The sequence below is a fragment of the Mytilus galloprovincialis genome, chromosome 9 (assembly GCF_965363235.1).
Source record: "Mytilus galloprovincialis chromosome 9, xbMytGall1.hap1.1, whole genome shotgun sequence".
Classification (NCBI taxonomy): domain Eukaryota; kingdom Metazoa; phylum Mollusca; class Bivalvia; order Mytilida; family Mytilidae; genus Mytilus; species Mytilus galloprovincialis.
In genome coordinates, this window is record NC_134846.1 from 12,298,034 (window position 1) to 12,311,121 (window position 13,088).

The following is a 13,088-nucleotide window of genomic DNA, read 5'->3' on the forward strand; positions in this document are numbered from 1 at the left end:
CCTTCTCCTTTTTTCTGAAACAATAGCATAACATTACAACATAGAAAACCACACGATAAAATATCAATTGGAAGGCTTAACTCAATCAAAAAAGTATGTTTTACTCCGCTAAATTCTATTTTTGTTCGGGGGCTTGTAATTCGGTGGCTGTCGTCGGTTGCTTGCTGTCTAATTTGTTTTTGGTTTGTTGGTTTTTCTCCTCTGAATCAGGACCCTTTTAAAGCTTAATGAATGGTATTCTTTTCGTTCATTGTTGAAGGTTATATATGACTTTTCCAAGTCAAGAGCCTGTAATTCATTGGTAGTCGTTCGTTGCTTTATGTCATATTTTTTTGTTGTTCATTGTTTTGTACATAAATTCGTCCGTTAGTTTTATCGTTTGATTTTTTTTTTTTTACATTTGTCACTTCGGGGCCTTTTTAAAATAACTCACTATGTGGTATGGGTTTTGCTCACTGTTGTATGCCATCATACGGTGACCTATAGCTGTTAATTTCTGTATCATTTAGTCTCTGGTGGGAAGTTGTATCAATAGCAATCATATCACATCTGTTTTTATATGTAGTATCCCAGAGGTGTTGACATCTTCTTCCTTCAGTCTCTAGTGGATAGTTGTATCAATGGCATTCATAGCATATCTCCTTCTTTTTCAGAGCAAGTGGATACGTAGTGTTTGACATGAGGAACCATCGTTTTGCTTATGTATGTATACATCCGGTAATACTCATAATTCGGACGGTCACAATCGAGTTTGTTCAGTTTGATAGCGCATCAATAAAATCGAGATAGACAAAAATTGGTTCTATTTTTAAAAACTTCTCAAAATAATCATGACTTATTGTCTTATTTCATCTTGGTCACCATTTTTCACCATTGCAGTAAAGTGGAATACATTCTAAATAATGTTTGTATTATGTATGTGCCTCGTGTAACAGTGTTTACTGCTTATATGAGGAGTAGTAGTAAACTTACTTTTGGATGTTAACGTGTGATTTCCACCAATAGATACAGGTCAGTCGCCAGACGTCTCCACACCTGCATAGGCGGATCCGGGGGTCCGTCCCCCCCCCCTTTTGTGGGGAAAAATTAGTTGATTAAATAGGGAATCACTGAAGCATGACTGGAGCAGGCCCCCTTAGGTCGGTCAGCATTTCCCACCCCCCTTATGAAAAGTTCTGGATCCGCCACTGACCTGCGTAGTAGTTAACTTACTTGTGGATGTTAATGTATTATTTCCCACCAATAGGTACATGTCAGTCGCTTGGGGTCTCCAAACCTGCGCATCAAATGATCCTGTTGATGTGCTGTGAAACTGCCACTCATACACGAAACCACAACAGTCATAACCAAATTCAGTGGTTTGAGTCAACACAACAAGAACTCCTAAAAAAATATTTTTTTATCGGAAATCTCATATTATTTGCCTTCATTTTTTATATCTATATATTATCTTATTGTTCGCTAAACCTTCTCGGCTTTGTTTCTCAAGTTCTGACGGATGACAAATGTCCCTTAGCTGTAATGTTTTCACAATATAGATATAAAAAGATGTGGTAGGTGTGCCAATAAGACACCTCTCCATCCAAGTCACAATTTGTAAAAGTAAACCATTATAGGTAAAAGTACGTTATTTTTTTCACGAATATATACTGCAACCTTGTTTTTTTTTTTTTTTTGCGCTATTCAAGTCCAATTTACACAAATGTTAAATTAATATGTAATGTATGTATGCTTTTGGGGCGATCTAAAGCCCGCCTCCGGGTACTGGACTTTCTCGTTGTGTTGAAGACCCATTGGTAGCTTCGGTTGTTTTCTGTTCTTTGTTCTGGTTTTGTCTCTATGACACATTCTCCATTTCCATTTCCATTCTCAATTTTATATTTTATTGTACTGTTACATATATTTAAATAATAATATAATATAAAAAAGAAGAGGTGGTATAATTGCTAATGAGACACCTCTCCACAAGAGACCAAATGACAAATTAACAACTTTAGGTCACCGTACGGTCTTTAACAATGAGCAAAGCCGCTTAGTCAGCTATAAAAGGCCCACGAATTGACAAATGTAAAACAATTCCAACGAGAAAACAAACGACATAATTTATGTACAAAAATGAACGAAAAACATATATGTAACACATCAACAAACGAAAACCACTAAATAACAGGCTCCTGACATGGGACAGGCACATACACACGAAATAAGTCTGTTTGACTTGTCTTATCCAATTTGTCTTTATGCAAATAAAATATGTTTAAACTCAATTTTAATTAAATTATAAGTGCATATGCTCGTGTGTTTTCTGAGGTTATAGTTTTATGATGTCATTTCCAAACATATAAATATTTTTTGGGTTATTTACGATTAAAAAAAAGATTCAATTTAGAAACACTTTGGCAAATTTTGTTCATATTCTTCAAATAAAAAATGAATGTGTAGCACAAATAGTTGTTTTTAAAGCAGTATTTTCTTTTTTTAGCAAATTAATTCCGGGGGTATCTCAAATAAAATGTTGCAGCAAAATATGCAAGCTGTGTAATATTGTATAACCATTACTTTACTGACCAACGGTTTATAGTTCAGTCGATTTGTGAAACAATTGTTCAGATTGTGGTAAAAGCATTTAACTTTGTGGGGTTTTTGTTAAGGTCATAGTAAACAATTATAGCTATGAACCCAATTCAGAAAACAAAATGGACGCTCGGGCAGCCATTTTAAAATGACCACCAAACAATTAGTAGAAATCATTTTTATAGAATTACAAAAAAATAAATGGCTTTACCAGTTTTGATTATCTTTTGTACATAAAAAGTTATCAAAGATACCAGTATTATAATTTAACACGCCTGACGCGCGTTTCGTCTACATAACCCTCATCAATGACGTTCAGATCAAAATAGTTATAAATCCAAACATATACAAAGTTGAAGAGCATAAATCACTAATGACAAAGACTATCATCTGATTACTTCAGATATTGAAGTGCTGGTGGCCATCTTGAATGATGGCCCTTTTGAAAACAAAAAATTTTGAGATATCATTATTTGCATTTTTTTTATAATTTGCTACTTACATTTATACTAAAGTTGTGATGCATTTCATATCAGACATGTACATGTTGACAAATCAAATGTATCTAATACATCATTTCTTTTACTTGCAAGTTTGTTAAAGTATTTTTGACCACAGAACATAACGTACATAACATATTATGTATGACAATACTATATATTAAAAAGGATACAAATTGTAGATATTGAAATCACTTGAGCTAAAAACATCTAATGAACAAATAGACTGAAAACAATTGTGAAACGCCATGAGGACACGTGAGGATTTACAATTCCCGGCAGATACCAAAAAGAACACTCAGACATAAACATTGGAACTGGTTAGCAGTCCTTAGATGCTACCATACGAAGATGTTGCACATTTAATTACTTTCTCGCATCACTCCACATGGAAGTTGAGTAAAAGCCATGGAATTCTCTTATCCAAACTTAGTGCTGGATATTTAATTTTGTTTGTTTGTTAAAACTGCACAACAAGGCAGAATCCAAAGACACAGAAAGAAAGTCATGGATCTGTTATCCGTTGAATTATGCTTGTCGAATTAATAGAATACAACGACGACTCACAGTCTGGAACAAATATTGCGCAATCTACGAACTTGCTTGAATCGCTAAATTGTACATTTAACACATGAAGCAACTTAAAGTTGTCATATAAGGAATGATTAATACAGCGATCCTGAAAAATTGGATACTTCTAGCTGCTATAGAAGATATGCAAGCACACATGAAAGGTAGCGTCATTATCCTGATTTTAAACGAATATATAATATTGGGGACGTTCTGAAACAGGCAATGTCTTATATGTCGCTGAAGGCAATATCATAGCCAAAGCTGTTAGAATAGTTCGAGGAGATATGTGTGACAGTGCAAAAAGCAGCTTCGTTTATTATTTTGGACTTTAATTTAAAATTTTCAATTTTGATATTTAAGACTTTAATTCTCTGTGTTTTATAATTCATTTTATTTTATAATTTCGTTTCTATTTACATTTCATATCCAGGACTTAAAATCAACATGCTTTGATATTTTCATAAAGTTTGTTCAACAAGGTAAATGACAAAAGCAAAGTCACTCTTTTTACCAGATTTCATACAAATATATTTTTCATGAATTTTAAAAGTATTTTTATCAAAATCAAACGTCCGCCATTTTAAAAATTACCGCCTTTCCCGCCAAATTAGACTTTCGAAGTGGGTCTATAGCTAAAAAAAGTTTTCCATGACATATACTACTATAATGTCAAATTTCATGCTTTTACCACAATCTGAGGAATTTTGCTAAAATTTGCGTAAATCGACTGGACTAATAGGACTGATATATAGATTATACCTGGTATATTTGTATGACTCAAATCTATAGAAAAAGGGGGGCAAATTTATGGAAGATTCATAATCTATGGCAAATGTGACGTAATCAAAAAGTATATCTGTTCAACAGTGGACCAATTCAAACTCAGGAGCCATATTTGCAAGACTTATATGAGATTGGGCGTCAAATATATGGGTTCCGCCATCGTTAGCGAACGCGACGATGTAATATGGCCTTATTCAATGGTGACGTTATATGTTACTCTTTCCCCAAGGATCCGCCATAGATTTAGAGAAAACAAAAATCTGCCATAGATTTGATTTGTTTGACGTCACATATTTGCCATCGATTAGAAATCTGCCATAGATTTTGAACCCGCCGTAGAATTGATTAAGTCGTAATTAAATTATTTAACTTACTATTAATCTTAGGCCGTGTTCACACCAAACTCCATGTACAGTAAACTTGTTTACAATTAGTTTAATGTACCGGACATTGGTTTCACATTTAAATTTGTTCACATCTATACACCTTGTTTAATTACCTGTACATAAGATTTGCTCACATCTATACACCTTGTTTAATTACCTGTACATAAGATTTGTTCACACTTATAAACTCTATGTCATTTAAATGTTCATTACGTTTACATCCCAGCTCCTTTGTTCTAACAGGGGTGATCTGAGCTGGATCACCCCTACCAGATCACCCCAGTTTAAGTTTCTTTGTTATGCATGCTTTCCTTTGTTCTGTAAACTTTTGGCGGGAATGTCAAATCCAGTATAAAACTTATAATTAATTATACGGAGAAGACTATCTATCAAAATTCACGTAGAAAAAATCCAGTGTATATGCTGGGATTCGAACTCAAGACCTTTAGCATATCAAGCCACGACACATACCACTTCACCAGGACGACTGGATACGAACTATCAGAAATTTAATATACTTAAAGGAAGCAAGATATTTTTATAACTGGAGCGAGTTGGCAGACCTTTACTCAGTGTGGTTTAAACCCTTTTCGTTAAATAAATGACTTGTCAGACTGATTGTTCAATTTGATTTTACACTTTTTTAAAGTTGGGAGAGTCGGTTACAAGAGTGGGGCGATTTTTTCATAAAGTGACGATATAGTGTGGGCCGATTGGCCAGTGGGGCGAGTTGACATTGTTTGATATCTACTCATCGTGTTAGGGGGTCATAAAGGGTATACATCATATAGTAATATATAAAGTATATCATAATGGTTGTGTGGCGTTCTAAACTAGATTTTATGAATTGTAAATGGTTTTTCGTCTAATCTAAAACAGCTGGGATGTAAAATAGTTATCCCATTCGGACTTGGTGTGTCAGTGTAAGATCACCCTCTGGCCTCCGGCCATCGGGCTGATCTTACACTGACACACCGCGTCCTTATGGGATAACTATTAAAGAACCGAATGCAAAGTTTTCGGACATATTTTCTAGCAGTAACACGGCCGACACTCGGCTAACCGAGAGATTGGTCGGTTAATCTATATTGAGTATGCGGCTATATCGGCGGTTGGTCTGTTAATCGGGTTTGCTAAAGTCTGTTAATCAGGTGTTATCGAGAAAATCATTGAAAGTTCAGCATGTTTCATTGTATAACTTTCTAAATATATTTCCACCATAAAAAGTTTTCATGTCTAACAAAACAATTCAATGCACTGAATTCAGTGGTGTAATTATTATTTTTCTAGCTTCGATGTACGATCTATAAAATGAAAAGGCGGGTTACTCATCAATAAATTTATACACATTTCACACACATAAAATGTACACAAAATGACACATTGGTTAAATTTACTTGTATTTAATATTATGAACATCGAAAACAGAAAGGCATTATGTTTGTTAACCATATGGATATCATTGTGTGAAAAATCTACACGAAAATCTGTATTTCGGTGACATAAATCAATCTTTATTTAAAACCTGGTCTGTTAATGGGTCGGATGTATAAAACCCGGTCTGTTAATTGGTCTGTTAAGAGTTATGAATAACAATAAAAGTATAATTTTATTGATATATGGGGTGTTATCGGATCAAATGAGTAAGCTCAAGACGAGCGGCTACAATATACGAAAACAACACATGAGCAATGAATTTTCAAACATAACATATACGGAAACAACACATGAAATTGAAAATTGATAAAAATGGTTTCAAAAAGTGTAATATTAAAGTAATATTAATTTCATCCAAGAATGATCGCATATATCATGTTGATTCTGTTTAAGGTTCATGTGGACCCTATGGCTAAAATGGCTGTATTTTCACCTCAAAATTTACTCTGAGTACAGACAAACCTGCGCATTTATAAAAAATTTCAGGCATAGCATGCCCTAGATAAATAAATTTCAAACATGTTTTATGTTTTAGAAAGAAAAAAAACTTACCAGGATTTTGCCGTGCACTTTTTTTCATTCCTCCAGAAGGTGCCAAAATAAACTAAGTTGGGAAACAGGTTTGAGAACTTCCCCACAGGTAATAATTGAAGTGAGCTGTATTAATTGACATGGACAATAGATGGACAATAGATACTTGATAATAATTGGTGATTTGAACTGTGTACCTGAGTGGACCATATCAAGGTAAACTCAACTGTTTGTTAATTTTATCATCTTCTGCAGGGACGAAAAAAAGTGTACGGCAAAATCCAGTTAAGTTATGAATTTTCTAAATCATACAATGCATTTAAATTCTATTTATCTAGGGCATGCTATGCCTTAAAACTTTTCCAGATGCACAGGTTTGCCTGTACTCAGAGTAAATTTTGAGGTGAAAATACGTCCATTTTAGCCATAGGGTCCACATGAACCTTAATTGTCATGAAGGACACAAATTTGTCATCTACATTGGTAACCAGTATATAAATCAGAGATAAACGTCGTAATGTAACTAAACATCAGTAAGTAAAATATATTGGGATGACAAAATATGAAAAAAAAGAAAGAATAATGAGTAAGATAAATAAAATGTAAAAAAAAAATGACATAACAATTTAAAGAATACAGAAATAAACAATACCCCCTATCCGGACCCTCTAGTATACACGAGAATCTGGATGGAAACGCAAAATATAGAATAATATATTTAAAGAAAGTAGAGAGTGATACATGTACATTGCTAAAAACGAGAGAAAAATAATACTTGTTCAAGAACACACACATGAAACACCGATGGCTGTTGAAACAGTAACGGATTGCGACGTACTTATATTGGTGACAAAATCTAGAAGTTTACATGCGGACAACTATGGTGGCAGTTTAATGCCATTTTGCGTTTTAGCGCTTTAGCGTTTTTGCCTTACATATTCTATATGGCGAAAACGCGAAATTGCGAAGTCGAAAACGCAAAAACGCGAAACCGATTTCTTGTTTTCGACTTCGCGTTTTCACGTTTTCGACTTCGCGATATCGCGTTTTCGCCCTATAGAATATGAAAGCCGAAATCGCGAAAAGGCGAAATGGACTTCACCGGCCACCATAGACAACTGTAGTTCTCCTCTGCACTTATGTAGAAAGGAACTAAACGGAATAAAATAAATTGAAACTTAAATTAACCATGCAAATGTAGCTGCATTCGCTCCTTTCCGTTTACTTCTTTAGAGTGATTTGTAAACAACATATGATTAAGTAATAGAAGAAAAGAACAAATTGGATGATGCTGACGAATCAGGGTTTAACGTCAAGTGACAAATACCATGTTCATATGTGAACGAGAACACGTTTTATGTACCCTGTGTTGTATTAGAAAGACACTTTCAGTCGGAATTGAGAACGTGCTACTTCGAACAGAGACAAAAATTAAGGCTGATTGAAAACGTCAATAAAAAATTCATGCATATTCTACAGTCCAATCCATATCACGCTATATTGAAGTGACACACCCTTCAATAAAAGAAAGTCAAAATAAAAATGCTCTTTCTAGGATACTGTGGCACCGTATTGTCATTTTTAATTACTCAGTAACATCTCATTCTTAAATTTTTCAAGGGGAAAATATAAAGGTAGCAAAATTATTGTCTTGGCTAAATAACTCTTAACTGACACAATTTCAATTGTCCAATCCATTAACAGACTTTATTCCAATAATTTTCACTAAAACGTGGTATTATTCACGTTATTTAACAATTATGAAATATTTATTAATGTCAATTTATTTTATAGAACCACAGTACTATTTTTTGTCCTTTAAATGATATCTAAATTTGTTTGTTTCGCCTTTTATTAAAAAAAATTGCTATGCGTATAAGCATAATACTACATTGTTGCGCGACGCCTTTTAGTTTTACTGAAAACTGCGGAGACTATGAAATGTCTTTACAAGTGCAAAATGTTCTATGATAGATATCATTTTGTCAGACACTTTTCTTTTTTTGATTTGGTTCTTATAACATGCCAAAAATCTGTATATTTAATAGAGTTTAGCATTAATTTAAGCGTTTTACTCTTAACAGACGTATAACCAACCCGATTAACAGACCAATCGCCCATATAGCCGCATACTCAATATAGATTAACCGACCAATCTCTCGGTTAGCCGAGTGTCGGCTATGGCAAGCCGTTCTCGTCAAAACTATGTTTAAACCATTTTTCGAGAAATTTACACACTGAGAATTATAAAAAAAACACACTGAGATTTAAAAACTTCAAAACACACACTGAGAATTAAAAATTACACACTGAGATTTCATAACGACGCACTGAGATTACAAAAATGAAAAACACACACTGAGAATTGAAAATTACACACTGAGAATTGAAAATTACACACTGAGAATTGAAAATAACACACTGAGATTTCAAAAAGACACACTGAGAATAAATAAATTGAAAACACACACTGAGAATTTGAAATTACACACTGAGAATTTAAAATGACGCACTGAGATTTGTGCGCACTTTTTATGCTCACATATCTAATTAGCATACGTAATCTAAATCTATCACAAGCTTAAAGCAACTAGGGGACAGAACTCGTTAGTCCTTCGATTTGGTTCCAAATTATTCATAAAAAAAACTTTAGAAATACAAGGACAAGAAAAATACCCGCTTATTCTTATTACAAAATATTTATACCAAATGGTGAAAACTTTATATTAAAATTATAAGAAAACTTGGAACAATTTGCACTGAAAAACAAATAATGCAGTGAAGTTTTTACTCAAGTGTCTATAATAGCATATAAACGTAACAAAAATATAAAAGATTAACTTGCGAAATCAGGGTAACAGTTGGAAGACTTTTTAAAAAGGACCCATGCTAAAACGGTTTTAAGTCCCGATACACTGGTAGTAATGATATGAATTATAGGCAACAAACTTGTGAATATGAGCGATGTTATAAGTCATGAAATTTATTACGAATGTTAATTGGTTGAAGGAATCGCATTTCACTATAATGAAAAGAGTTTTTGAGGTCAAGATATTAATCTGTTGAATTATTCATGTCATGAATATTCATTAGTAATTTGCATATTAATCTCAGTGTGTATTTTTGAAATCTCAGTGTGTAATTAACAATTCTCAGTGTGTGTTTTTCAGTTTATTTATTCTCAGTGTGTCTTTTTGAAATCTCAGTGTGTTATTTTCAATTCTCAGTGTGTAATTTTCAATTCTCAGTGTGTGTTTTTCATTTTTGTAATCTCAGTGCGTCTTTATGCAATCTCAGTGTGTAATTTTTAATTCTCAGTGTGTAATTTTTAATTCTCAGTGTGTGTTTTGAAGTTTTTAAATCTCAGTGTGTTTTTTTGTAATTCTCAGTGTGAAGATTTCTCGAAAAATGATTTAAACATAGTTTTGACGAGAACGGCTTGCCATAGTCGGCCGTGCATTTCATTCTCAATTTTATATTTAAAAAAAAACACATTCCAAGTTGATCATTGTGGAAACTTATCATTTATTTTAATACCATGATACAATGTAACTTATCAAGTGAAACATGTAATCACAGGTTACCTGTTTCAGCGTTAACAGAATTTTTGTTGGTAAGTCCGTGTTTCTCTCCAGTTGATAAGTCTGTCGTACATACAGTTAGAGCACTAACAACTACAATAAACAATTCCATGTTGTTAATGAAGGTTACCAACGGGATATATTTCATTGAAGAACAAGCAATCAAATGACAAATTAACGGCAAACAGGTTCATTCAACCTATGCCAACATTTTAAAATTTAGGTATAAAATTGTATGAAAATATATTGGCATAGGTTGAATAAAATTTAACATATTAAGAGTGTTATAAAAAAAAAAGGGAGGCCAATCAATTTATAACCAGTTTTAAATTGCCGTTAAGTGTACACAATACTATGTTTGTTACTTGTTATAGTCAAAATAATGGTAACTCTATGTGGTGCTAATCTCTATTGTATTAGAAATTAACATAATAAAACAATTGACGATTGAAGGTACAGTGGCAACTATTTCATGCACATTCAGGATATATCATTATCATGTGAATATATAATACAATATATGAATATATTATACTAAAAGTAGAATCACATCAAATGCATGGAAATAATGAATATATTTTCAGAGTTGCTTTTGTAATACTTTTATCGAATATTAATATTTTAGTTAAACGTTTCTATTTTGCCCCCCCTTTATTTAAAGTGTTCATTTATTTGTCAGAAGTTGTTTGTGGGAGAAAGGGAGGAAATCAGAATTAGAATATATATATATTTTATTACTTACGACGTCTTGACCAATGAGCAACACTATTTTTTCACATTTTTTTTTTAGTTTGTTTCTTTCAAATAATAACTACAATCATGCAAATTTTTTAAATAATGATATTCTTCTTTTTAAAATATTAGCGTTTTATTGCAAATTTCTAACTTGAAACCACAAAGGAGGAAAATACAAAATCTATAAATCAAATTGCGAAAAGAATATAACAAAAGTACCATGTTCTTTTTAGAAATATACATTCTTTGTGCCTGTCCCGACTCCCAAGTCAGGAGCCTGTTATTCAGTGGTTGTCGTTTGTTTATGTGTTACATATTTGTTTTTAGTTCATTTTTTTTTTACATAAATAAGGCCGTTAGTTTTCTCGTTTGAATTGTTTTACATTGTCTTATCGGGGCCTTTTATAGCTGACTATGGGGTATGGGCTTTGCTCATTGTTGAAGGCCGTACTGTGACCTATATTTGTTGATGTCTGTGTCATTTTGGTCTTTTGTGGATAGTTGTCTCATTGGCAATCATGCCACGTCTTCTTTTTTATATACTAGTTAATATATACGCCATACAAAACAATTCTTAAAATGATATTGTTGTATCTTAAAATGTACTCGTATAAACATTTAATATTTATTTATATATTTTTCATATTATATTAAATTATATATTGCTGTCAACTTGACATTTTTGTATACTGTACTTATTTTGAGAGGTTTGTGCTAAGTTGTTAAAACTTGTATCAATCCTGTTGTTTATTTAGACAATAAAATATGTTTTAAACTAAGTGCCATGTAACAAAATTGATATGTGAACATATCTTAATTGCATATCTTTGAGACTGTTGTTATTTATTTAAAATGAAGAAAAAAACAGAAAAAAAAAAACACTTTAATACAATCAAAAAATAATACATATAAAAAAAGCAATTTAGGTCTTACCATATGATTTCCATAACAGGACAAGTGCTGCTAACACAATGTTGTTTTTTATAGTCATTTTTATAAAATATGATGATTATACATGATTTTGTGTAAACGCGTCTTTAGGTTTTTTATTCCTACATTTGAATTGCTGTGAACGAAAAGATTCGTTTTATTTAAGGGTCACGACAACTTCTTTCATTCATATTCATAGTGTTAAACATAAAATCAAATAATTTAAATTTCAATAGTGTTATAGTAAACAAATCTTATTTGCCTTTTCAGTCTATTAGTTAGAACAGTGTATTAAACAACATGTTTGAAAGTACAACTAATAATCGAATTATATTTATTATATTAAATTAACACTTGATCCATTATCGTCAGCACATATAAAAATCTGTGTCATGACATTGTGTAACTGGTTTCACAGAATAATATTTTTTCAACGTATTACTTGAGTAAATTTATTTACTTTGTTTGCTTATTTTCCCCGTACTTTGGTAAAATATAATAACAATCACGTGGAGGCCTTATGTATCATCTAGTAATTGTTAAGGAATTGTTATCAGTGCACGTGGCATTCTAGAAAGTTATGAAACGTTTCATTATAATAGTACATGCTTCGAAAAGTAGTGTTATATATGCAACTTACAAGAAAACAAGACAATACAGTTGTACATAGGATAATTTAGAGATGTGAATAAATGAAACGTGAAACGTAAAAAAAGCAATCTTGTTGGTTTATGTGGTAATATATAATTACACTAGATGTATGTTTCATTATTATACTTTATTCTGATTGGCTTACTGCACATCACATGTTATTCCTTAAGCAATTGCATTACTCAATAAAACGTATCATTCATGATAACACGTGGTCCCGAAATAAAGTGCACAAGTGAATTAAATTAAAAAAAATATAAAATTTTTAAAAGTTCAAATCATGTTCACTTATTTACCATCAATTGATAAAAACAGTGTAATCACGGATTTGTATAGTTATAGTCTTACTGTACAATTCCTTGGTGTAATATAATAACAAAAAACGTGAAATGTCCATTTTAAGCGTG

General features: G+C 32.2%; 1 protein-coding gene across 1 annotated transcript in view; it reads right to left on the reverse strand.

The window, feature by feature from the left end:
- Positions 1-12,157, reverse strand: part of LOC143046488 (uncharacterized) — a 28,831-nt gene extending 16,674 nt beyond the window's left edge. The window contains exons 1-3 of the mRNA XM_076219645.1: positions 12,034-12,157; positions 10,369-10,458; positions 1,213-1,383 (exon numbers count right to left, since the gene is read on the reverse strand). Coding sequence (XP_076075760.1) covers positions 1,213-1,383; positions 10,369-10,458; positions 12,034-12,091 — 319 coding nt within the window. The 5' untranslated portion in view covers positions 12,092-12,157. The remainder of the gene's footprint in view (positions 1-1,212; positions 1,384-10,368; positions 10,459-12,033) is intronic.
- Positions 12,158-13,088: the final 931 nt, after the last annotated feature.